The 25,392-nt window shown below is 55.2% G+C and overlaps 2 protein-coding genes across 3 annotated transcripts; one reads left to right on the forward strand and one right to left on the reverse strand.

Moving 5' to 3' along the window:
- Positions 1-85: 85 nt before the first annotated feature.
- Pdap1 (PDGFA associated protein 1) lies at positions 86-9,083 on the forward strand. Of its 2 annotated transcripts, none has more exons than XM_042686815.1 (6): positions 86-188; positions 3,381-3,472; positions 4,130-4,237; positions 5,637-5,758; positions 7,527-7,678; positions 8,371-9,083. In XM_042686815.1, the coding sequence occupies exons 1-6, from the start codon at positions 179-181 to the stop codon at positions 8,427-8,429; spliced, it is 543 nt and encodes a 180-aa protein (XP_042542749.1). In that variant the 5' UTR covers positions 86-178; the 3' UTR covers positions 8,430-9,083. The 2 variants fall into 2 exon arrangements, with proteins under 2 accessions (XP_042542749.1, XP_042542748.1); XM_042686814.1 differs by having other exon boundaries at positions 89-191.
- Positions 9,084-10,717: 1,634 nt separating this feature from the next.
- Positions 10,718-22,662, reverse strand: Arpc1b (actin related protein 2/3 complex subunit 1B). The gene is made up of 10 exons (XM_042686712.1): positions 22,570-22,662; positions 16,384-16,460; positions 15,315-15,419; positions 14,727-14,949; positions 13,749-13,856; positions 12,793-12,999; positions 12,635-12,710; positions 11,748-11,953; positions 11,270-11,360; positions 10,718-11,020 (listed from the first exon to the last, which is right to left on the reverse strand). Exons 2-10 carry the CDS (start codon positions 16,445-16,447, stop codon positions 10,982-10,984), a joined length of 1,119 nt encoding a protein of 372 aa, XP_042542646.1. The 5' UTR covers positions 16,448-16,460; positions 22,570-22,662; the 3' UTR covers positions 10,718-10,981.
- Positions 22,663-25,392: the final 2,730 nt, after the last annotated feature.

Consider the following 25,392-nt stretch of genomic DNA (forward strand, 5'->3'; position numbering starts at 1 on the left):
CTGATCTTCGCGGCGACAGCGGCGGCGGCGGCGGCGGCGCGCGGTGGGGGTGAGGGGGTAAGGGGGGGGGGGGAGACTGAGCCCGACGGAAGAAGTCGAACCCAAGATATTTCCGGTTCCGGTGTCAGTTCGAGGCGCCGCCGCCGCCGCCGCCGCCGCCGCAGCTGCCGTAGCCGCGATGCCTAAAGGAGGTGAGGTGCGGGCGCGCGTGGCCGCGAGCCCTCCAGCGTGGCCTGGCGTCAGCTCTGGTGGTCCCCTCGGCCCACGGGCGGCGCGGAAGGCGGCGCGGCGGGCAGCGCCGGGCGCCAGCTGCCGGGGCCTCGCGGTCCAATTGTCCTCGTGGGGAGGGGGAAACGGAGGCCCGGGGGGTGATGGGGAGGCTCCAGGTCTGGGGTGTGAGGAGATGGAGAGGCTCCCGAGTTCTCCCCTCGAGGTGCAAAGCCGGTTCCGGGCGCGCCGCTCCGTCCGATCCCGGGTGGGGATGGGGCTGGGCGGGGTGGGGGGGGAATCTGAAGTTTGCTCCCACTTTGAGAATGTCCGGAGACCGAGTCACCGCGCCCCGCGCTGGGCACGGCAGGGCCTGGCCGCCCCGCGGGGCAAGGGCGGGCGCCCGGGGGTGCTCCAGCCATCCAGTCGCATCCTCCCTCCTCCCCCCGTGTCTCCATTTTCTTATTTGCAAACGGGGGGGGGGGGCAGTGATTGTGTCTACTTCATAATACGAGGCGTAAGCGACAGGCCTCCGGTGCCAGGCCCCCAGGAAGCGGTAGCTATTAACTCCTTGTAGGGTTCTGGTAAGATCCATAACGTCCACGGCTTCCTAGTGAACATCGTAACCCGTCTACCTGTCGTCTTCTCGCTTTTTTAAGAGTCCATACCTAGTGTTGGGCTTGAATCCCAGGTATCTTCCCCGTCGAATTCTGTGCCTCGAGCACGTTATTTAGTCTCGTCCAGCTTATTGTCTGCCTCTGAGTGTCTGGGGTGTTAAGTCTTAGCTTGGTGAGTTGGGCAGAGAGGTAATACAATGACAGGACATGGGAGTGCCAGGCTTAGCTCCTGGCACAGAACAGATGTTTAGTTGCTATTAGTGGATTAGGTGTTTTAGGCTTATTAATGCATTCCGGCCTACAGGAACATCTGCCCCGGTCTTTTTGAAACCTCAATTGCTTCCTGACTTTACTACACCCAGAGATACTGACTGGGCTTTACAAAGAAGAATCTCTATATTCAGTGTCATTCTCTGCTGAGTTCTTCTCCATCTGGAAGAGACATGTCAGTTTTCTGGTGCCTTGTCTATAAAAGGCAAGAGGGGTGGTTTTGTTTCCAGCTGTGGGTTGGAGGTTACAATTACAAGAACTAAGTTACAATTACAAGCTAAGGTGGCTTGGTCTTTTGATTTATGCTAAGCTTTTCTGACAGGTAGGGTTGCCTTCCTTGTTTTAAGGTGCTAGAAAAGCCAAGAAAACATGAAGATGTTAAAAGGAAAAAATCCCCCAAGATCAGAGACCAACTCTTTGTTCTCATTGTTCTACAAGTCTTGAAGAACCTCTGATAAAAACCTACTGCACATCAGGCCAAGGCAGTGTCTGGAGTCTTAAGATGAGAGCCTATAGAACCAGTTTAGTTGTTAACAGGTGCCTGGAATATTAAGAAAGGGTGTGAGATTATTTTTTTTTAATGGCAAGTTTGATTTCTGACAATAGGCTTTCCTGAGTACAGACTGAGATACTCCTGGGAATGGAGGTAGTCATTAAAAGTGCGTGGTGTGGGCCATACACTGCCCAATTATAGCTCTGCAGCTGCTGTCTAGGAAATCAGAGGAGGCTGATACCTCTGCTGCTGTCTCTGGAGTCCAGGGCTGCTCTGGCTGGCTAATTACAGATTCTCTTCTCACTGAAGGGCTCTCTGGAAGTCAGGTGGGCTTTAAGCTTGCCAGAGGGGATGCTGCCTTCTGTAAAAGTGTGTCAGATGGCTTTAGTAAGGGTCAGTCTGTTCTTAGAGGCTCAGAATGTAACACTGACACTTTTTGTTGTTGTTGGTCATGGGGCTTGAACTCTGGGCCTGAACGCTGTCCCTCAGCTCTTCAGCTCAAGGCTAGCGCTCTACCATTTGAGCTACAGTGCCACTTCCACTTTTCTGGTAGTTTATTGGAGATCAGAATTTCATGGACTTTGTTGCCCAGGCTGGCTTTGAACCACGATCCTCAGATCTCAGCCTCCTGAGTAGCTAGGATTACAGGCGTGAGCCACTGGCGCCCGGCTAACACTGACACTCTTACATGACCTTTAGTTGGTAGTCACTTTTTCTTTTTTTTTTTTCCTGGGCAGTGCTATAGTTTGAATTCAGGGCCTCACACTTTCTGATCAACTACTCTACCAGTTGAATCATATCCTGCCCTTTTTTGCTTCCGTTACTTATTTGGATAGGCTCCTGGATTTTAGCCAGGAGCTGGTGAGATCATTTCACTTACTGCCTGAGATGCAGGTGAAGTGACAGTTGTAAACCATCCCATCCAGCTTATTGGTTGAGATGGTGGGGAGTGGGGGCAGGGGTGTCCCATCAACTTCTTGCTGATGCTGGCTTTGAATTGAAATATCTCTGAGTTGCTAGTCACGGTAGACTGTATAGTTAGGTTTTATATTGTTTTGCTGGTGGGTCTTGAGGGTTGATTCCTTTAAGTTTTCTTACTCTACACTAAGATGGATGTGAAATATTTTATTCTCATTTGACATTGCTTATGTGGCCAGTGGTATTTGTTACTTTCCCACCAAATTCTCTATTGAAGAAAAAGTGAAAATCTCAGAAAACATTTTTGGAGTGCTTGTCCAGTGCCAGGCACCACCAGCATCCCTATCTATGTTAGCTAATTTATGACCATGGCAGCCCAGGGAAGTAGGGACACAAATGAGGAAACTGAAGCTCTAAGAGATGGAGTGCTTGCCTAGAGTCACAAATGTAGCAAGTGGTAGTGCTGAGCTTTGACTCCCAAAATTTGTCCCTTTCCCTGTTTCATCTTAAGTCCGCTTTGATCTTAAGTCTATCAAGTGAGATTAACACTGGCTCTGGCAGCATCGGTTCCTGAGGATCCGGTGAGCCCGTGCCTGTGGCAGCTTTGCAAGTAATATCCTCTGTCATTGGGGTGGGAGGCAAGTACTCCCAAGTGGAGACCGAAGGGGTCATTCTGGGTCATGTACTGTCCTGTATTTTCATGGGAATTTGCTTCTGCAAAGTTGTTGCACCAGGCAGTGTCCATTGAACACTGGAGGGTAGGTCTGGGTATTGGGTGAGGGTGGGTCAAACGTGCAGCCTTCAGCCCTCTGAGGGGTAGGATGATCAAGGCAGTCGCCTCCCTCTTCCATTCTGAATTGTTACTGTCTGGACAGGGAGAAAGGGAGGCCATAAAGGCCGGGCAAGGCAGTATACAAGCCCAGAAGAGATCGACGCCCAGCTCCAGGCTGAGAAACAGAAGGCCAGGGTGAGTAGGAGCCTGTCCAACCACTCTAGTGGCTCAGGGTGGTGTCTCTAGTTTTTAGTTCCAGGGAGGAGTCCTCACTCTTATGTGAGAACCAGCATGTGGAGTGGGGAGGGACAGCCATCCTGGGGACCGTCCTGTGACTGGGCAAGTAAGGAAGAACTTGGTTCACAGTCCCTCTCCCTGCCTCTGCCCATACACACTCATGCTCCCAGTGTGCCACCTGTCTCTACAGGCACATAGGACTGCTTGCCAGGCTTGCCCTCAGAGTCTCATTTGCTGCTCTGGCTTTGTTCAGTGTCACCTCCTTCAGGACTTCCTGGGGCAGCCCCACCCCTGGTGCTTCTAAACTTGAGAGATAAACTTCTTATCCAGGCTGCCCAAGGTGTCTCCCAGAACAGGGTCTTCTACAGCAGTGTGAGGGACTAGCCTCAGCCCATGGTGCTGCATGGGTCAATTCCCTATCTCTGACTCTAGTGTCCCACGCTGGGGACCAGGCACACAGAGTAGAACCCTTGTCATACTTAGTTCCAGTTTCTAGCACTTAAATGTCAAGGTTATTGTCTGGGGGTGGGTGGGGCGGGGGTCCACAGTGGTGGGGGGTGGGGGGGATGTTTTGCATTCTTAGATTTTGAGTTCTCTTGTCCATTTTTCAAATAGGAAGAAGAGGAACAAGAAGAAGGTGGTGATGGGGCTGCAGGTGACCCCAAAAAGGAGAAGAAATCTCTAGACTCAGATGAGAGTGAGGATGAAGATGATGACTACCAGGTACTGAGTCTGATAGGGGTCTGAGACTTGGACTCAGTTCAGACAACATTTACAGGTCCCGTCCTGATGGGAGATCAGACAGTATGAATTCAGTGTTGTACCCTGATTTTTGTTGTTATTTTGGGCTTTTTTGGTGCTCCTGAAGTTGGAACTCAAGGCCTCACACTTGCTAGACAGTGGCTCCACTGCTGTGAGCCATGACTGCAGACCTTGAGTGATTTTGCCGTGGAATGTTTTACTTGTGATGAGTATTACGGACAAAACACACTATGATGGCAGGGATGAATAATGTGGTGGTGAGGTGATGTAAGCTGAGACACGGAAAGCAGGACGGAGTCAGTCATGGTGAAAATGTTTTGCAGAGAGATTAGCTAGGGCACTGGGAAGGCCCTGTAGTGGAACAGAAATGACCAGATTTTCTTATAAAGGATGTTTGGGCTACCCTAGAGAAGGGATTCTGGGACATTGAGATTGGAAGGAGTGAAATGGCATCCCATGGCGAGGAGAAACTGGCTTGCTGTAGGTGTGGCAGCGCCATAGAGGAGAGCTGTCATACTCAGGCCGTGTTTGCAGTCTGCTGGACAAATTAGGAATCAAGATTGTTCTTGGGATGAACAGGAGCAAGTGCAGGAAGGAGGATCTCAAGTTCATTCTTCTACTTGCCTTGTGCAGTCCAGGGCGTCTGGGTGGAGTTGTGAGTAGGTGGCACACGGAACCCTTAGTCAGATGATCACTATTAAGCTGCATTCTTGGTCACTTGAGAAAAGCTAGGATGGACAGACCAGACTTGCTAAATAACTGGTATTCTCTATATCTTCACACACATAAGCGCATGCGTGCATGCACAGCAAACCTGCAGACTGTGATCCAGTGATCACATTGCTCACAGGTTGCCCTTCGGTCTGCTGAGACAGGGAAGGCTGGGGCTGATCAGGAGAACACTTTACCTTCCTTCCTCTGCATACCTCCCCCTCCCCCCGCCCCCGGGGTCCAGCATGTGCTTCTTGAAGCCAGGCAGGGCTTCAATGGGAACAGTTTCTAGAGACTGTGCTTAAGAGTAGGGGAGCAGAGCTCTCATGTTGAGGCCTCTGCACATCTACTGTCCTCTTTCTGGTTCACCTTGGGCATGTTTTCAACCTTTAGTTGCCAGTGTCACCTCTGAAGTTAGGGTGATAGTCCCCAGTTGCTGGGGCTTGCCAGAGTAAACCTTTTTTACACGCTTGTATTCCCTTCCCCGCCTCCCCCTCCCCAAGCTGGTAAAGTACTCCTGAGTTCTGTGCCCCTGGGAGACTTGCACAAGCGCCCTCTAGGCTGGAGTTAGAGACCTGGGGCTTTGGAGAGATGGTGGGAGTGGCCTTCATGGGCTCTGCCAGTCCTGAACTTCTTGCTCTTGTCTTAGCAAAAGCGCAAAGGCGTGGAAGGGCTCATTGACATCGAGAACCCCAACCGGGTAGCACAGACAACCAAAAAGGTCACACAACTGGATCTGGATGGGCCAAAGGAGCTTTCGAGGAGAGAACGGTAATGTCTGCCAGGCAGGCCTTTTGACCTGAGCACATAGGCAGAGGCTGAGGTGCCTGGTAATTGAGTGGGGGCCACACATCTAATTTCATCTAATTCCCAAAAGCTCTACAGTAACTCCTTGAGAGAGAGAGAAAGCCAGATGCTGGTGATCACTCTTGTAATCCTAGATACTCAGGAGGCCTCAGCCTCCAGAGGGTTGTGGTTTGAATCTAGCGTGGGCAGGGACATGCTGCCCAGCCAGCACATTCCCACTTTCCTTTGGGTGCCATGTGAATGTGGCTGAGATCAAGTTCCCATGTGCTTGGCACATGATCAGTCCTGATAAGACTTCCCTTGACTTTTTTTGAGGGGGGGAGAGGGTGGTGCTGGCGATCGAACCCAGGGCCTTGTATGGCTGATCAGGTGCTCCACCACTGAGCCACACCTCCAGCCCCAGTGACTTGATGGCCACCAGGTAAGAGGCTGAAGGCTTCTTGGCAAAAGGGCCCCGATTCCTCTCCTGCTCAGCCTCCTAGAGCTTCAATCCTCCATCCTCTAGGTCCTGGGTAGCTGAGTTTGAAAACTCCACAGTAAGGGCCATGAGCTCAGGGCATCATTGGAGGCTACAGGACTCCTCCATCCTCACCCTTCCATTAGCTTTCCTGGGAATTGACTGCCAGAAACCCAGCAGCTCTGGCTCCAGTGTCCACCCTGGTTCTGCCACCTTACCCCTGATCAGCCTCAGACAAGTCACTGCCTTTGGGGGTCTCAGTGTCCTCTCCAGTACCCTGAGGATCCTTTGCTTCCTGCTTGACAGAAGCAATACCCTCAAGTCCAACCCCTGCCAGGTACCCAACCGCCGAGGGTCCCTGGCACACGCTGGAGTAGCCTTGCAACTTCTGGGGGCCCAACTTAGACGAGGTGTTAATATCCCCACCTGGTCTACGTGTTTTGGCCTCTGGGTGAGGTGGCCAAGTTTCTTGCCCGTCCCCTCTAGCCAGGCCCTTTGCCTGGGACTTCACAAGCCTCTTAAGAGGTCAGGTCCTGGGGCTGGGAAGGTAGCTCAGTGGTAGAGCGCTTTGCCTTGCATGCATGAGGCCCTGGGTTCAATTCCTCAGTACCACATAAGCAAAAAGAAAAAAGCCTGAAGTGGCTCTGTGGCTCAAGTGGTAGAGCACTAGCCTTGAGCTGAAGAGCTGAGGGACAGCGCCCAGGCCCAGAGTTCAGGCCCCACGACCAGACCCCCTCCCCCCCCCCAAAAAAAAAAAAAAGAGGTCAGGTCCTTCCCCACCTCCTGCTTACTGGGGTGATGACTGGTCCCACGGAGTATAACTGGCCTCGAGAGGCAGTCTTGCACACCTGAGCTGGCGCAAGAACGTCCCGTGTCACGATGACCTCTTCCATCTACAGCCCTCCTTCCCTGCCCCCTGACAATCTGAGGCACCTATTTCTCTGTGGTTTCCAGTGCCTTTATCCCCCTGATCATCGTCCTTGGTTTGGGTCCCCCCGCCTTTTTTTTTTTTTTTTTTTTTAACTGTGGCCACCATACTCTGGTCATGACTCCCTTTGTCACCACCTTGACCTGCAAGCCAGGCTTTGTGCTCATGCCAATTCTCTCTCGGGTGTTTATCATTTGGGCCTGTTTCTTCTGCTTGTTTGGTGGCGTGTGGAGCCAGGGCCCTTCCTGCAGCTAGAGTACATCCTTCCCCCTTTATTCTGGCTTTCATAACCAGCTGAGCTAGTCTTGGTACAAAAGATGTCCTCTGACACCATTTTATCCAAACAGAGAAGAGATCGAGAAGCAGAAAGCAAAAGAACGCTACATGAAAATGCATTTAGCTGGGAAGACAGAGCAGGCGAAGGCTGACCTTGCCCGGCTGGCGATCATCCGGAAGCAGCGGGAGGAGGCAGCGAGGAAGAAGGAAGAAGAGAGGAAAGGTAAGGCCAGTATTGGCTGTGTGGCCTGTCTAGTAGAGGCCAACCCAGTGTTGGGGGTAGACAGGAGCTCTAAGAGAAGCCAGTGGGCTCATGGAATGTGGGTGGACATTCAACAGAACACTGTCCATGACAGTACTTTCGCTGTCACCAGCAGCTAGTGACAAGAGTATCAGTAATACTGGAAGTCCTGCTGAGGCCTCTGGTGCCTAGTGAAGCCAAGCAAGCTGATAGTTACTACTGTGCGCCCAAAGGCTAGACACAAAACCCTGCAGATTCTCTGTGTGCCTCCCCCATGAGTGTGTGTAGGTCAGAGGTTTTACAGAAGCATTTGCTCATGACTGTCCGTGTCCCCGAGGCTGGGGAAGCCCATGGAGGTGAGAGCAGTTCAGGGCACGGTTACCTAGCCTGAGATGCCTTATCACAACTCCCAGTTCCCATCCTGCGAGCCCAGGCAGGAAAGGACCTTGTGCAGCCAGGGGATGTTGCTGCTGACGTAAGACCCTGTGGAGAGGATGGACCCCACAGGGTTTTGCACTGGGGCTTGGAGCTTTTGGTCTTCCTCAGCGGTAACAGCCTGGGCCTATTGGGTCTCTTCCTGTGTGCTGGCTGATGAGCACTGTCCTTGGAAACATAGAGTTCTGTGGTTCACTCTGCTGTGTTCTAACTCCTGCCCTTCCCCTTCCGCTCCTCAGCAAAAGACGATGCGACTTTGTCAGGAAAGCGAATGCAGTCGCTGTCCCTGAATAAGTAAGCTGGCTATGGGAGGAGATGCCAGGGAACCCGGCCGTGCCGTCAGGACCTCTGCAGCATCTCACCCACCCTGTGCCCTGGCGCCGCTGCAGCAGCCCTTCATGGCCGCGAGCCCCCGGCCTGGGGCCTCCTCCATCGTGGCACAGAAATTGCGGGGCTGTGGGGGGAGGGGCAGCTGCTATCTTTGTGACAGAAAGATGCAGGACAGCATTTCATATGTAACCATTTGAATGTTTTTGCTGTTTTTAGAATTCAGAACCCTGGTTGGGGGGTGCTGGGAGGTGGGGTAACAAGAGCTTCCGTTTGTCCAGTAGATTGCACGTCGGGGCAGGGTGCAGGGGGCAGGGCAGCTTCTGTGGATTTGCAGCAGCCAGCCCCAGTCTGTTGCTGGATGCTCACGCAGGGCTGTTGTCCGGAGCCTGCATAATAATCTGGGTCCCTGAGGGTCTTGGTTTGTCCCTGGCCAGTCTCTTCCCGCCAAGGCCCTCTCTGCTCTTCCCCACCCTGTTCCCACCCATCTGGCCAGGGCTAGTGCCCATTTTTACCTACCCATGAATCATTTCAAGAACCTCTGGTTCCTGTGCAGCACCAAGGCAGAACATGTTCCATAAATTCAACTTGTATATTTGGCAGATTAAAGTTGACATTATCGTAACTCACGTTTCAGTTGTCTTGTTGCTGATGCTTGTGCCCCTGCTAAGGTACAGCTTGGCTGGGAAAGCCTGTCAGGTGGCACAAGCATGATGTGGGGCCTAAAAGGGAAATCAAGTGGGGAAAGCTCTGATGTCATGGCTAAGGGCAAGTCCAGCCCAGCACTGTCTGGAGCAGCCAACAGACATTTGTCTTCTGGCCTTCGAGTGCCCCCTAGTGGTAATGGCCTTGTTCTGTGTTAGCCTGCTAATAGCTAGGTTTGCCTGAGTGTGCTTCTGTATGTGTGTGTGTGGGGGGGGGGGGGTGGCGGCCATGAGGCTTAATGCCATTTAGGGCTATCTGTGGACTCAGCTACCTGGAGGAAACTCCACAGCCAGTCCTACCCTCTACTTTTTTTTTTTGGTTTTTGGTTGGTCATGGGGCTTGAACTCTGGGCCTGGGCACTGTCCCTGCACTCTTCAGCTCAAGGGAAGAGTTCTACCACTTGAGCCACAGCACCACTTCCAGTTTTCTATTGGCTTATTGGAGATAAGAGTCCCACGGACTTTCCTGCCTGGGCTGGCTTTGAACCGTGATCCTCAGATCTCAGCCTCTGGAGTAGCTAGGAATACAGGGGTCAGCCACCAGCGCCCAGCTTCCTCTACCTTGTAAAGTGCATGGTCCTCAGAGGCCAGCACACCTGCAGTGGCTGGATGCAGAAGGGAGTGTGGGTGAGAGTATTATGGTTAACTGACAACATGCAAAATTATTTAGTGGTAGATACTGGGGCAGGGGCAGGGAGGGGACGTAATCTGTCTAGATTCCATTTTATTCATCAGGTGGAATTCCACCACTAAGAAGTCCTTATAATTCATTACTTAGATTAAGATTCTTAGGTGAAGAGAGATCCACATCTGTGCTTTAGGGAAAAAAATACCCTCTAGGAACAATGGAAATAGGAAAAGGATCTTAACTGGAAAATCATCGATTTATCAAAGCCCAACTGCCTGCGTCATGTTTGCACTAAAGTCCAAAACCAGCCAAATGTCCACTAAAAATCATGACCTAAAAGATACCTTTTTTGCCAGCTTTGAAAGGTGCTGCCCACCGGGCGCCGGTGGCTCACGCCTGTAATCCTAGCTACTCAGGAGGCTGAGATGTGAGGATCACAGTTCAAAGCCAGCCCGGGCAGAAAAGTCCTTGAGACTTTTTTTTTTTTTTTGGTCCGGTCATAGGGCCTGAACTCTGGGCCTGGGTGCTGTCCCTCAGCTCAAGGCTAGCAGTCCACCACTTGAGCCACAGTGCCACTTCCGGCTTTTTTCTTTTTGCTTATGTGGTGCTGAGGAATCGAACCCAGGGCCTCAGGCATGCAAGGCAAGCGCTCTACCACTGAGCCACCTTCCCAGCCCTCCTTGAGACTCTTATCTCCAGTAAACCACTAGAAAACCGGAAGTAGTGCTGTGGCTCAAGTGGTAGAGCGCTTGCCTTGAGCTGAAGAGCTGGGGGACAGCGCCCAGGCCCAGAGTTCAAGCCCCAAGATGAACAAAGAAAAAAAGGGGGGGGGGCTGCCCAGGCAGGGCTGGGCTGTGGTGGGAGCTGGGACTGTTCACTGGGCTTCAAGCCGGTGGATACCAACCTTCCAGACACAGGCAGACACACCACATTTGTAACATTTATTACCTCCCTTCTGAAGCAGTTCATGACCAGCATTGTGCTTTAGGAGCATTTTTACAATAAATGCAAGCATTTCTTTTTAAAGAAAAAGGTACATGTTCTTTGAATAGGTAAGAAAAGCCCCCACCCCTCCCCTGCGTGGACTCATACTGGTACCTAGAAGCATTCAGCAAAGCCACCCTCAGCCTCCCGTCCCCGGTCCCTTGCCCAGCAGCATGTATGAAGCGAGGACAGCGTTCCTCCCACAGCTCACTTGATCTTCAGGTCCTTCAAGGCTGACTCCAAGCTCTGCAGGGAGGCAGAATGGACAAGCAGACTCAGCTGCCTTGTGCTGACACCCTGCCATGGGCAGTCCCTGCACATCTCAATCCCGGCACATTGAATCCTGACCTAGGGACTTGAAGGTCAAGGGGATGCCATTGTTCCTCTCTCTCCTCCCATCCCAGGACTTTTCTCCTGTAAGGATTCCAGACAGGAGGAGTGGGGGAAATCAACACGGGAGGCCTGGCAGGAAGTGGGGTTCACGGCAGGCCTTACCTTCACATCCCAAATGCTCATGCCACCATCCATGCCTGTAGTGCAGAACTGTGAGCACTTAGCCTTGCCACCACTCAACACCGAGATCTGGCTGTAGAGAGGACAGAGGGTTCAGGAGCTCCCAGACCCCTGGTGGAGCCCACTCTCACGCTGAGCACCAACATGGGGTGTGCCAGCCGGGGGCTGCCTGGAGAGCGCACTTCCCAGCCTGCTTTGGGGAGCAGTGGTGTGGCTGGCAAGGATGGCCATCTGGGCCAGTGTAACATAACTCTGAAGGCTTGGGTGGGGAGGAGGGACACAGAAAGTGCCTCTAGTGCCCCAGGCCAGGGGAAAAAGCTAGGAATGGGCCTATTAGGATGTCTTGGCTGACTGAAGAGCCCCTTCCTCTGCCTCCTGGCCCCGCCCACGCCGGTCTGCGCCCCACCCCCATTGCCCTGGGCGGACAGGCACGCCCTCCCGAAGCCCCGCCCTCTCGCACCTGACGCTGTTCTTGTGCAGCGAGTCGAGGCCCGCGCCGGCGCCCGCGCCGCCCTCGGAGCTCGCCTTCTTGTCCAGGCTCTGGAAGCGCTCGCGGGCCGTCATGCCGCGCTGTGAGCTCTGCTTGGGCACATCCAGCCGCCCTCCGAAGCTCAGCGACCCCGAGGCGCTGTCGTAGGTAAACAGCACCGGGAAGCAATCGTGGCCCTGCAGCAGGATCGAGGTGTCACCTGGGAGATGTCACGGGGCACTGGCCACTCACCACACGGGAAACCAAGGCTAGAGGGGAGGCCACCCTACTGCTGCGGAGGGAACCAGGCCTGCTCGGTCCAGGCCTGGCCGCCAGGGAGATCTCTACCCCAGGCAGGCCTCGCACCCGGCCATGTGCAAGACTGCCCTCTGCCCTCACCCTAGATACTCAGCCCACTGGGGACGCCCCAGGATCCCTGGCCCCTGCCCAGAAGCAAGCAAGCCTCATCCTCCTGGCAGCCCCATACTGAATTGCGGAGGGATGAAAAGGAAGTTGGCATCCACGTGGGCAGGCGGGTGAGCGGGTAGTGGACATGGCTGTCCACTCTCACAAGCCTGTCCTTTAAGGGTCTGCAGATGCTTGTAGCTAAGTAGCCCAAGCTAGCCTCAAACTCACATTCCACCTGCCTCAGCCTCCTGAGTGCTGGGATAGGTATGCACCACCATGCGGGGTCCCGTTGGGAATTTGTTACTGCAGCATCACCCAACCTATTCTACTACACCACATTCATGGAGGCATGGATGGATGAGTGGATACTGAAGGGATAGATGATAGATGGATGATGGATGGATGGATGGATGGCAGATGGACAGGAGGGAAGCAGGGAGAGCAGAATGGATGAGTTGGACTCAGCCTACCGCTGCCACCAGGCTGTTGTCGGTGATGAAGGTGAGGGCCAGCAGCGGGAGCGTCTCCGAGGTAAGGGTGGCAACCCTGAGGGGGAGAGGAGGTCAGCCGCGCCCTGCTGCTCTGGGCCCTGGCTTCCCTAACCCCTACCCCCACCTGCTGGACTCACGCCATCTTCTTTTCCGCATCGGCCAGGCACACAGTGCTGTCGTGGCTCACCCAGGCCACGCGGCTCCCACTGGCTGAGAAGCAGACGCCATGCACCCAGCCGCAGCTGCTGCTGGACTCGAACATCAGCTCCCCGAAGGGCATCTTGGAGCCCCACGGGGTGGGGGCTGGCCTCTCCTCCACCTCCTTGATGTAGGCTGAGAAGATCCTGTGCGAGAGGAGCTCACCTAAGAAGGGCAGCCCTCTTCCAAGGCAGCCGCGGAGCCACCTCAGCATGGTCAGTGCATGGAGTGAAGTCTGGGCCTCAGTGTCCCCTCTGAGTAACGAGCTGGGGGCCCAGTGGTCTCCCAGCTCAGCATCCTCTGACCTCCTGCAAACCCTGGGCCCTAACTTGAGCCAGCCATTCACGCTGCCTCCAGGGGTGTCATGGCCCCTCCTGCGGGCTTCCCCCTCCATCCTCAACACCCCCCACTTTCTCTCACACACCAACCTCTTCCTGATCAGCTGCCCATGCCATCCTCAGTCCCAGGGCCTCTGGGGCTTGCTGATTCCCAAAGGGAACCTTCAGAGTCAAAGGACAGATTTGTGGGGGTAGAGCGGGAAGGTAGCTATCTGCCTGGAGCTAGAGTTGGGGTTCAGTGGCCAAGGAAGATTCATGTCCAGGAATGAAAATATGAATGGAAACTAGACACTTGATAGTCTAGGCTTTAAGGTAATAAAGGGAGCTATGCTTCAGCTTACTAGTCATTTACACTTGAGTATGAATCAGGATACCCATTCACTCTCCTCCAGACAAGCCAGGAAACAGCTGTGGCGAGAGGGTCTACTGAGGCAGGAAGAAGGCTTGGACAGGACCCTGCTGGCGTTCAGAGGTGACATGGGGTGTGCCCTGCTAAGCCCACCTCTGGGCATGTAGCACACATGGGGCGCCCATCCCTGCGCGGCTGCCCACCTTACCTGCACTTAAAGTCACAGGAGCCAGCAGCCAGGAGCACGTTGTTGGGGTGCCAGTCCAGGCTGAGCACGGTGGAGCGGATTGGCTTCTTAATGTGCTTGCACACCCACCTGGGCACACAGGGCGAGAGGGACAGGCACGTGGTCACCATGGGTCTTGGAGCCCTGAGGCACCAGGTGCCCCTGGCTCCCTGCCGCCTCCTGTGGCCCAGTGGCTCCAGTGGCCATGTGCGCTGGTCCCATCTCCGTGCCCTGTCTCCTGTATGTCTCACAGGGCTAGAGGCCACAGTGGGATTTGAACTGAGGTCTCCCAGACTCAAACTGCGCTCCTGCCTGGATCCTGACCTCAGGATATCCAGTCTCACACACCTGACAGGGTTGTGCAGAGTGATGGCTCCTTGTATTCCCAGCTATTTGGGAGGCAGAGACCAGGAGGATCACGAGTGGGGCTGGTCCAGGAAAAAAAAAAAGATAGTCCCCATCTCAACCAATAAGCTAGGCATGGTGGGGCACACCTGTGGTTCCAGCTGCAGGGGCAGCACAGACAGGAGGAGACCCAACCTCAAGATGACCTAAAGCCAAAAGGGCTGGGGGTGTGACTCCAGTGGCAGACGCTTGCCTAGCAAGTGCAAGGCTCTGAGTTCAAGTCCCAGTAGCGCATACACACACACATACACAACCATGTGTGCACGCCAAAAAACAGCGACTGATAGCCCAGAGCTTGGAGCTTGTCCGCGGCGCCCCACAGCCTCCTCGTGCTCCTGTGTAAAGCCAGCAGCCTGAAGGGCTGCAGGGAAGGGGGCACTGGTACCGCCCTGTCCCTGTTACCCAGGGAGCGCAGAGGGATCATCGGGCCCTCTACTGCACGGATGAGGCCCTGAGCCAGAGCTCGCCGGGGGTCCCGGGCCTCTTGTGCGACACTCATTCTTGCCTGTGGGGGGCAGTCCTTCCCACGTCCCTCCGCCCCTCCCACACACTCACCAGTCATTCTCCTGCTCAAAGTAACAGATGGAGATGACGCGAGAGCCACTGCCCACTGCGAACTTGTTCTCCTGGGGCGCCCAGCGCACGCAGCGGGCGGCGCGGTTGATCCGCAGGATGACCAGCGTGGGCTTCCACGTGTGGCCCTTCAGCGTCCACACGTAGGCGTTGCGATCCGTGCCGCAGGTCACAATGCGGTTGCTCTCGGGGGCCCAGTCGATGCCTGGGGGAGGTGCAAGGCTGAAGCCGCGCGCGTGTGCGCGGTGGCACCTGGCCGCGTGGGAGCCGCTTCAAGGTCTCCCCACCTCGCAAAGCGGCTCTGCGGCGAGCACGCCCCCACCCCCCACCCCCCCCCCACCCCCCCCCCCCCCATGCTGCTCCTGGAGCCTACCTGAGAACCTGACAAGCCTCCCGAACTTTCAGATGGGCAATGTGTGGCAATGAGGAGCTGCTGGATCAAGCCTCTCCTGAGGCCCAGACACCCCTGCATAGCCCAAGCCAGGGCTAGAGCAGAGTCTGGTGATGCCTGCCCGTTATTCCCAACTGTTCCACTCTGGAGGCCAGGGAGCGCGCCAGGCCCTGACCCACCTGTCACCTGCCCGTTGTGCTCCTTCAGCTCGTGCGCCTTCGTCCACTTGGCCCCGCTCTTCTCATAGATGTGCACCTCGTGGTTGTTGGGGCAGATGGCGATCTCTGTGGGAGAGAGGACGGGGTTCAGCCCCCCTCCCCACCACGGCCCCCGCTCCTGAATGCCTTCACAGGGCTACGGACTGGGGCCCTCCCCCCAGCTCATGACCTCTGCACCTCTGCTGCTTCTGCCCACTGTCTGGCTCCAAACCCCGCTCATCCCAGGGAGCTGCTTCCTCCTCCTCCTCCTCCTCCCTCCCTCCTCCTCCCCTTTTCCATCCCAAAAAGGTCTTTCTGAGCACCAATTCTAACCTGGTTCTCCTGCCTTGCTTTTCTTTTTTATTAGTCATGGGGCTTGAACTCTGGGCCTGGGCGCTGTCCCTGCGCTCTTCAGCTCAAGGCGAGCGCTCTACCACTTGAGCCGCAGCGCCACTTCCAGTTTTCTAGTGGTTACTTGGAGATCAGAGTCTCATGGAGGACTTCCCTGCCCAGGCTAGCTTCAAACCACAATCCTCAGATCTCAGCCTCCTGAGCAGCTAGGATTACAGGGGTGAGCCACCAGTGCCAGGCGCCCCGCCTTTCTATCTTCCTTCCCTTCCTCCCCACCCCCAGGTAGGTGCACTGCATGAGCTCCTCCTCCTGTCCCTCTCTCCCTTCCTCTTTCACTATTTGGAGACAAGGTCTCACTCTGTAGCCCAGGATGAGCTTGAACTCCCAGTCTTCCTAGTTCTGAGATTACAGGCATGTGTAACTATGCACAGCCGCTACCATTTTTCCCACACCTCCATCTGCTCCCCAAGACTGCATGTTCTCCCTTTGCCTGCCTCCCCCTGGTCCCCTCCATGCAGCACCCCAACAGGGCCCAGTCCCTCCCCACCCGGCTGCCCTGCATGTTCTGGGTATCATGGTCACCCCTCCCAACACAAGGACTGGGGAGGGACTCAGGGAGCCCCACTTCAGAGGCCTGCCTGCCTCTCCCGGCCCTGCCCCCCAGCGGATCCCCACTGCCCAAGGGGCAGCGAGCACTCACGCGTGCGGCCCTTGTTCCAGGCATGGCAGCTGATGGGCTCCACCAGGAAGCTGTGGTACGCCATGGCCGCTCAGCTCCTGCCACGACCAGATAATCCAGGTGAGACGGGGTCCGGGCCTGTGCACCCCACCCCACAAGGGAGGACTCGGGCCCATGGCCTCAGTTTCCCTCCTCTCAGACAGTAGCCGTGTCCGGGAACAAGGCAGCAATGGGAGGGGGGCTGAGCTGAGCTGCTTCCTTTCCACAGCCAGCCGTGGCTACTCAGAGGCTCACAGCCAGAGCCCACTCCACCCAGAATATGGGGCGCAGATGGAGACAACCCCACCAACCATGCAGCACCCAACATGTGGCCCCCAGCAGAGGGTGTGAGGGGAGGAAGGAGGTAGGCGGATGGTCAGACAGACGGTGTCCCTGGAGGAAGGAGGGCATGTGAAAGGAGGTCCCACATCTGGCCCTAGCACCGCTGGTAACCCTCCCACAGAACACATTCTGCCCACCTGCCCAGAGCCCCAGGTCCAGTTTCTGGGGGACCTTCTGGGTGGTGGCAGGGGACCAACCCAAGCCCAGCTCACCTCGGGGTATGGGCCACTGCCCCCTGCCCCTCCCACCTCTTCATGTGGCTATCCATTACCATCCCTCCCTGGAACGCCCGCTGCCCTGAACAGCTTGGAGTCCACAGGCCCCCTGGCCTTTGCACGGGCTCTTCCTGTCCAGCTGGTGTGTCATCAGGGCATTTTGTGTGTGTGTGTGTGTGTGTGTGTGTGTGTGAGCACGCGCACGCTGGCCCTGAGGCTTGAACTCCTGGCCTGCGCGCTATCCCTGAGCTCTTTTTGCTCAAGGCGAGCGCTCTACCGCTTTTGAGTCACAGCACCACTTCTGGTTTTCTAGTGGTTTATTGGAGATAAGAGTTTCATGGACTTTACTGGCTTGGAGACGCAATCCTCAGATCTCAGCCTCCTGAGTAGCTAGGATTACAGGTGTGAGCCACCATTGCCTGAGCATTTTCATTTCATTTTTGCTGGTACCAGAGCTTGAGCTCTGGGCCTCCAATCTCACTCAGCCTTTCCTGCTCAAGGCCGGTGTTCTACCACTTAAAACACACCACAACCCTCAAAGCCATCCTTTTCACACCTGTAATTCGCACCCCTTGCTCTGGTCCAACTCAAGGCAAACACAACCTTCAAACCCACTCCTGCCATTTGCAGATCACCAGGTGGGAGGCAGAGGCCCAAAGCTCTTGCCAGAGGTGTGGCCCCGGCTCCTCTCCTTGTCTGCATTTCCTCACGTGTGCACAATGCAAAGCATGGAGAGGATCAAGTAAGATGATGCACCTAGGCTAGGCCTGATGTGCATGCCTATAATCCCTCCACTGGGGAGGCTGAGGCAGGAGGAACATGGGTTAGAGGAGAGCCTAGCTACATAGTGAGACTGTCTCAAAAAAGCCTCAGCTCTGAGGGTCACCACTGGAAGTTAGCCCAAGAAGAAAAGTCCATGAGACACCCCCACCACCTCCTCAAGTCGTGGGGCCTGGGCGCTGTCCCTCAGCGCTTCAGCTCAAGGCTAGCGCTCTACCACTTGAGCTACTGCACCACTTCTGGTTTTCTGGTGGTTTATTAGAGATAAGAATCTCTTGGACTTTCCTGCCCGGGCTGGCTTTGAACCGAGTTCCTCAGATCTCGGGTCAGTAGCTAGGATTACAAGTGTGAGCAACCAGAGCCTAGCTCCATGTGACCCTTATCTCCAATTAACCAGCAAAAAGCTGTGGCTCAAATGGTAGAGTGCTAGCCTTGAGCAAATAAAGCTCAGACAGTGCCCAGGCCCAGAAGTCAAGGCCCTGGACCTACACAGATTAAAACAGGGAAGGGAGAAGAGGGGAGAAGTAGAGTTGTATCATGTCTGCTAGTGACAGCTCTGGTCCACGGGGTGGTGATGGCACCCAGCCTCAGTTTACCCATTGTGAATTATCCTCCCTGGCCAGGTCAGAGGGGCACAGAACCCGCTGTGTCAGGCCCCTAAACTGGCTGCTTCAGCCCACACAGCCGCCCCCAGACACAGGGCTCTGAATGGCACCCCCTACTTCCTGCTTACCACCTGCTTCTCTATGTGGCAGAATGTTCTAGAAAGTCCTCAGGGCCGCATGGGACAGACACAGTGTGTGCACACACCTTTGAAGGTGTGAGATGCACACGTGTTTCCTGCACATTTAGAATGGCATCTTTACTTGCCCTTTGCTGAGGGGACGTGTGCAGATGTGTGCGCACACAGCTCAGGCCTCAGGGGCGATCAGTGTGGCACACGCGCGCATGCACACATAACCAACCACTGCAGCCACTGGGTCTCACCTTAAGCGTGACAGCCTTCACAACCTCCTCCGCCCCTTCCCCGTGAAGGCCTCTGGGTAAGGGATAGACAGGTCTGCAGGCCCCACCAGGCTTTTCCTGAGGGCTTCTGGGGCCAGAGGCCCAGCTCCAGAAAGGAAGCTCCAGGCTAGTCTGCCAAGCTGTTCCTCCAGCGCAGGCCACTGTGCAGGAGGCCAGAAGCCCACCTCCAAACTCCAGCAGCAGGGTGCCAGGCACATGGCTGCCCTGGCTGTAGAGAAAGAGCTGTTGCCCCCATTCACAGCCCCTATGCCCTGGAGGAGGCCGAGCGTGTGCAGGGGGAGGTGAACAAGCTAGTAAACATAGCCGTAGGCAGGGCGTGAGGGCAGAATGAGTTCAGATCACTTCTATCAGCCAGTCACACTTTAGTATGAATTCAGACAGCTCCCCAGAACCTTACAAAGTGCAGGGGAAGGGGCAGGGGAGGCAGAAGAGGGGAAGACTCATTTCCCCTTTATTCCCTTGTCATCCCCCTCACCCCCAGTACAAACAGCAAGACTCCAGCAGATTGGCCTACCAAAGAAGGAAGTGGGAGCCCCGAAAGGGGTAGGCCTCAGGGCTCACATCATGTGGTTATATCCAGGAAGCAGCTTTCTGAGCCTCAGCCCCAGCCCGGGCTTTATCTAAACCTCCAGCCTACCAAGTAGGCTGCACACCCACCCCAGGCTCCTGGGGGAGGGAAAGGCTGCCCGGGCGGGGCTCCCATTCAGGCCCATGGGTATCTTATTTTATAGTGCTGGGGATGGAACCCATGGCCTCCCACAATGCTAGGCAAGCGCCCCACCCCTGGCCTTCCATCTGTATTCCTTCCTCACACACTAGAAATGTCCTGTATTGCCAGGAATGGTAGTACATACCTAAAATCCCAGCTATTTGGAAAGAGAAAATAGGTGGATCAACGCCCAACGCCAGCCAGGGTAAAAATGCACGAGACCCTATCTGAAAAAAAAATTTTTTTTAAAAAGCAAAAAGAGGCCAGGCACCAGTGATCCGCACCTGCCATCCTAGCTACTCAAGAGGCTGAGATCTGAGGAGCAAAGTTTGAAGCCAGCCTGGGTAGTTAAGTCCATGAGACAAATATCTCCAATTAACCATTAAAAAGAAAAAGAAAGAAAAGATAAATTCAAGAGGGGGATGGGAGTACATGCTCCAAATGGAGTCAGTAATCAGGAGAGGCTTGGAGCCGCCTCCGGCCTCCAGTCGGGGTGCACAGCCCCCTGCAAGCCAGCCTGACACAGCGGCAGGCTGTGGGTCTTGGGTCTCAGGGCTCCTTGCAACAGGGCTGAGTATCCTCAGCCCACAATCCCCTGGTGTATCCTGGAGTCCCAGGTATCACTCAGCTTCCCGGAGTGTAGGATCTCAGGCAAAAGCCGGCAGGCGTTGCCTGCAGCAAGGTCTTGGCTCTAGGAGCTCCCCAGGAAGTCCACGCCCAGCTCTGGCTGCCAGCAAGTCACCCAGCGCGGGGCTAGGCGTTACTCAACTTCCTGTTGTGCGCTGGAGCAGGGGGCCCGGGAACAGCCTGGGGGGGGGGGAGGGATAGGCTCGAACACCAAGCTCAGATTCAGCCCCAGTAGTCTTCCTAGCCAGGCCAGGTCAATCCGAAAACAGACACACCAATCACCAGAAGGCATGCAACAGCAGCCCACAGAGTCCCAACAAACCCCCCACACAGGAAACTCAGTGCCAGCAGGATGGTGGGAAAATCCACACAGCTGCCAACTCGAACTCTCCACAACTGTGGAAGGTCACTGAGAAAGGGAGACCCGAAGGAGAAGGGAGGGAGAAAGGAGAGAGAAAAGGGGGCTGGATATGACCAAGTACCCATAAGTGTGTGTGTGTGTAAATATATATAGATATATATACACACACCAGATATGATATGCATATATACATATATGTACACACCATACAGGATATATACATGTACATGTCATATGACATATATACACTACATAGGAGATGGATAAGATAAACAGATTCCACTAAAATCTGTTAAAATGGGGGCATAAGGACATTATATGCCACTATGGAAGTATCACCATGCCCTTCTGTATAATTTATGCTAACAAAAATTAGAAAAGCCAGACATCTGAGGATCAAGGTTTGAGGCCAGTCCAGGAAGGAAAGTCCATGAGACTCTTATCTCCAAATAGGCACCAAAAAAGCCACAAGTGGAGTGAGCAGTGGCTCAAATCATTAGAGCCTAGACAGCCTTAAGGAATAAAGCTCAGGGACAGCAATCAGCCTCTGAGTTCAAGCCCAGGTCCTGAACCAAAAAAAGAAAAAAGAAAAGAAAAAGAAGCCAGGCTCTGGCGGTTCAAGCCTAAAATCCTAGTCAGGAGGCCGACATCTGAGAATCACAGTTTAATCAGCCCAGACAGGAGAGTCCCTGAGACTCTTTCTCAAGCGGAAGTAGAGTTGTGGCTCAAGTGGTAGGCAGAGCACTGCTAGCTCAGGGAAAACACCTAGACCCTGGAGTTCAAGCCTCAAGACTGACAAAAGAGAGAGACAGAGAGGAAAGAAAGAAAGAGAGAGGGAGGGAAGGAGGAAAGGAAGGAGGGAGGGAAGAGAAAATAGGTTTCACATTAAAACTGTGTGAGAGCACAGGACAGAGTTCACATTTTGTTATTTTTAAATTGCTGGCAATCTTAGGTCCATGTATAGCCTTTGTAGGGCTAAGGAATCCACCACCAATATGTTTTTGAAATTATGTTAATGTTCACAAAAGCCATTGTTTGTACAATAGTGACAAGTTAGAACTTAGGTTAGACCCTCTCAAACATGTAGCGTTTACTGCACTGAGTTTAGGGGGCTCAGCATAGGGCCCCGTTAGCAGAATGCATGCCCAAGCATGCACAGGGCCCTGGGCAAGGAAAAAAAAAGAGGAACAAATATGAAATTTCGTCCAGTGCTGTGGTTCATCCCTGTAAGCCTAGCTACTTAAGAGGCTGAGATCTGGAGAATCTCGGTTCCCAGGCCAAGTCCCAGAGGCTATCACCACTTCACCACCCAAAAGGAGGGCTGGAGACGTGGCTCAAGAAAAACGACCCACTGCCGGATGATGCAGAGAAGATGGAGCTACTTCCCCGGCCGGGGTTAAGCTAGAACTTTCTCTCGCACACTTCTCACTTTTGGGGCCCTGAAGCGATCCTGAGACGTCTGTTTCCTTGGGTTCTTCCCCCCCCCCTCTTTTGTAGCCGACCACAGTCAAGAATCCCTCCAAGTCACACAGTCCTCAGGGACGGGGGACCCCGAATCACACCAGGTCTCCTGGGGTCACCCCGGGGGTCCACCTCCGTGTCCTGCACACCGACCCCATTTTCCAGGTGAGGAAGTGGGGACCCCCGGCCCGGGTGGAGGATCGCGGGGGAAGGGGGAGGTACGGGCCCGCCCGGGGCGCCGCCCGCCTCCACCCCGACCCCCGGGCCCCCGGCCGGACCCCGGGCCCCGCGCGCGGCCGAGCGGGCCGGGGCGCCAGCTCACTTCCCGGCCGCAGCCGCCCGAAGGCGGGAGCGCGGCGGGGAAGCGGCTGGGCGTGGGGCCCTGCGCCCCGGAGTAACGGGGTGACGCGGGAGGGTGGGTCCGGGCTCGGGGCGGGGGGGACGGGGGGGGGGACGTGCTGCGCCCCGGCGCCCCGAGGGCTTCGGACGCGCGGGGCAGGGGGGGCGCCCCGCTTCTGCCCTCCGCAGCCCACGCCGCACTTCGCTCTCTTCCGCGTCCCCTCGCCGTCGGGCAGCGTCTCCCACCCAGAGCCCCCCACGTAAGGCGACCCCGACCCCCCCCCACCCCGGGCCCAGCGCCCCCTCACCTCGGGGCGCTCCGGCCGCGGACTCTGGACAGTCGACGCGCCGACCCGGCTCTGGCCCCGCAGCGCTTCCTCGTGGGCGGAGGGCGGGGCCTCGCGGGGCGGGGCGGCGGGGCGGGGCCATGGGGAGACGGGGCGGGGCCACGAGGAGAGGGGCGGGGCTGCATGCCACGCCTACCCCGCGGGTATGGGGATCCGCCCTGGACGTCAGACCCTCCCCCCCCTTCCGCAGTCGCCCCTTCCTGCTTTCTGGGTGGGGAAACAGGTTGCAAGAGAGGTGCGCAGCCTGAGCGCCCGGGGCGGGTGGCCATAGGACCCAACCATTTCGCGACCCCTATCGCCCAGTCCCAAGCCGCGTCCCATCCCACGGGGGTTCCCCGCCCTCCCCGCCATCGGTGTACCAAGGGCGTCGGCCTTGGCGGGGGCCGGGGAACAGGGCGGGGGGAGCCCCTGATGGCGAGCACAGGGCCTCCTCTGGGGACTTCCTGTCCCTGTACATTCTCCCTCTCCCCTCCGCCTTCCCCCCCCCCCCCCACCTCCCCATTTCTAGTCCCACTCGGCCTGCTTCTCCTGGGCTGCCTCGAGGCCACACGCTTTACACCCTTGCCATTCAGGTTCCCCTCGGATGGAGGCCCTGGGTCCGGGAAATCTCAGAGCTCTAGGGGGTATTTTTATTTTTGTGCGTCCGTCCTGCATTTTGAACCCAAGTCCTGCACACTGTCCCTTAGCATTATGCTCAAGGCTACTTCTCTACCACCGAGGCCACCGCTCCACTTCCAGGTGCTTAGATGGAGAATAATCTTACGGACATTCCTGCCTGGGCTGCCTTTGAACTGCCATTATCTGCTTTTAGCCTCGTGAGTAGCTAAGATTTCAGGCGTGGGCCATCGGTGCCTGGCCCACCTAGTCTTCTTTTGCCAACTTGGATTTGCCCTGCATGAGAAGGCTGAGGACCTATGAGGTCACTTTGGCCCTGTCACTGCCCTTCCACCAAGGCAATGCCTGCTAAACTCCCAATAGCCATCTTCACCAACTTGAGACTCTACTCGGAGTCCCTGTGCTCTGCCCGGGAGAATTCTGCATCAGAAATTTCAGCTCAGATTTATTTAGTTCTGAGAACACCGGGAGGGGCTCCAATCCAGTTCCCCTTCCCCGCAGCCTGCTGCTCCTGCATATTTGTTTACATAGTCTTGGCAAAGCCACACGTAATTGCTTTTAGCTTAGAGAAGTTTCCAGCTTTTTGTAGCAGCAGCTTCCTTCCCATGGGAGAAGGGAGGCAGGGAGCTTGTGTGTTCTAAGTGTATCAGCTCCAGCTATCTTCTGTCCCAGGCTGTGACCTAAGCTGACCCAAAGCTTTGGATCTTGACCAAAGCTGAGCCATGTCCATAACTCTGGGGTTGGCGATCCAGGCCAAGAAACCCCTTTCTGAACATGAAAGTGCCCCCAGCCCAGGGAAAACAATGCCCCCAACACAGTGCAAAGAACCCTAGAGAAAAAAACTTCCTGTGTCCACTCAGCCTCCAAAGGATTCAAATAGGTGAGCCAAGACACCTGCTGAATCTTCCTTTCTTTCCTTCTTTCTTTTCTGTTTTGATTTTTGAGACAGGGATGGTTCACTATTGTACTTCAGGCTGCCCTTCAACTTTTGATCTTCCTGCCTCAGCCTCCTAAGTGCTGGGATTACAAATCTGCTTTGCCACACCCAGCCAATGTGATATAATATTGTATATATATATGTATATATAAATATATAATTTGCCTGCGGGGCAGGTGGGAGTATTAGGGCTTGAACTCAGAGTCTTGTACTTGCTTAGGTAGGTACTCCACTTAAGCCATGTCTCCAAGTCCTTTTTACTTTCGTTATTTTTTTCCATAGGGTCTCTTCCTTTTGCCTGTGCTGGCCTCGGACCATTATCTTCCTTCCTCCACCCCTCTGCTTTCATATAGCTGGGATTATAATGGACTACTTGCCTGGACTGGCTTCAAGTTGGTTTGTGCTGCTCTTCTGCTATCCATTACCAGAAGCATCCCAAGGACTAGGTAGGCCTGAGGACGTTTCTCTGAGGCTGGCTGAGGTGAAGAAAGACTCAGAGTTGACACAGGAAGCAGCAGCTAGGTTTGCATAACCCACTGTGCCCCTTGAGGGGGATATCCTCAGCATGATCACATGTGGCCCACAGCAGAATGAAATTCCAGTTGGGCCACTTTCAGCAGTGGTAGTACCTCAGGCCCCCCGCCCCCTCCCATGACGGCAGAGGGCCTTACAAACCTGCACTAAGGTCCTGTGAAGCAATGGGAGGTGTTATTTGAAATGGCCTGGTCTAGTCTTAGTGAGGCAGGGAGGAGCAGGAGAGCTGAGGATGGAGGAATCTCATCTGGAGTGTGGAGAGGGCTTGGGCAGCTTCCTGGCATCTGAGTGTCCAGGGATGAAGATGCTCAGCTTTTTTTTTTCTTTTAAATCCAGTCTGAGGTTTCCAAGTAATGCTGTTAACTTCTTCAGAAACAGGCAGGCAGACTGAGGTTCTTGCTCGTTCCCCACTCCCCCCTCCTCCTCCTCCTCCCAGCTGATTGCAGGCAGGAACCCCTTTCCCAAGTGCCCCTGAATAATCTCGTTTTGCTGGGCATGTGTACCCCCAAATAGGGATGATGAGCCCCTCTTGCTGAGACCAAGGGCCCCATCACCACCTGGGTCACCGCAAGCAGGAAGCAGAAGGGAAAGTTTTGTGCCCCGCCCAACGCCTGAAGGCCCCTGGAAGGAGACAAAGTCCTGGGGCAGAGGTCTGTCTCCACCCATAACACAGGCTGGGCATTACATACTTGGGATAG

Source organism: Dipodomys spectabilis, unplaced genomic scaffold, assembly GCF_019054845.1.
Source record: "Dipodomys spectabilis isolate Male_0828 unplaced genomic scaffold, ASM1905484v1 ptg000098l, whole genome shotgun sequence".
Lineage (NCBI taxonomy): Eukaryota > Metazoa > Chordata > Mammalia > Rodentia > Heteromyidae > Dipodomys > Dipodomys spectabilis.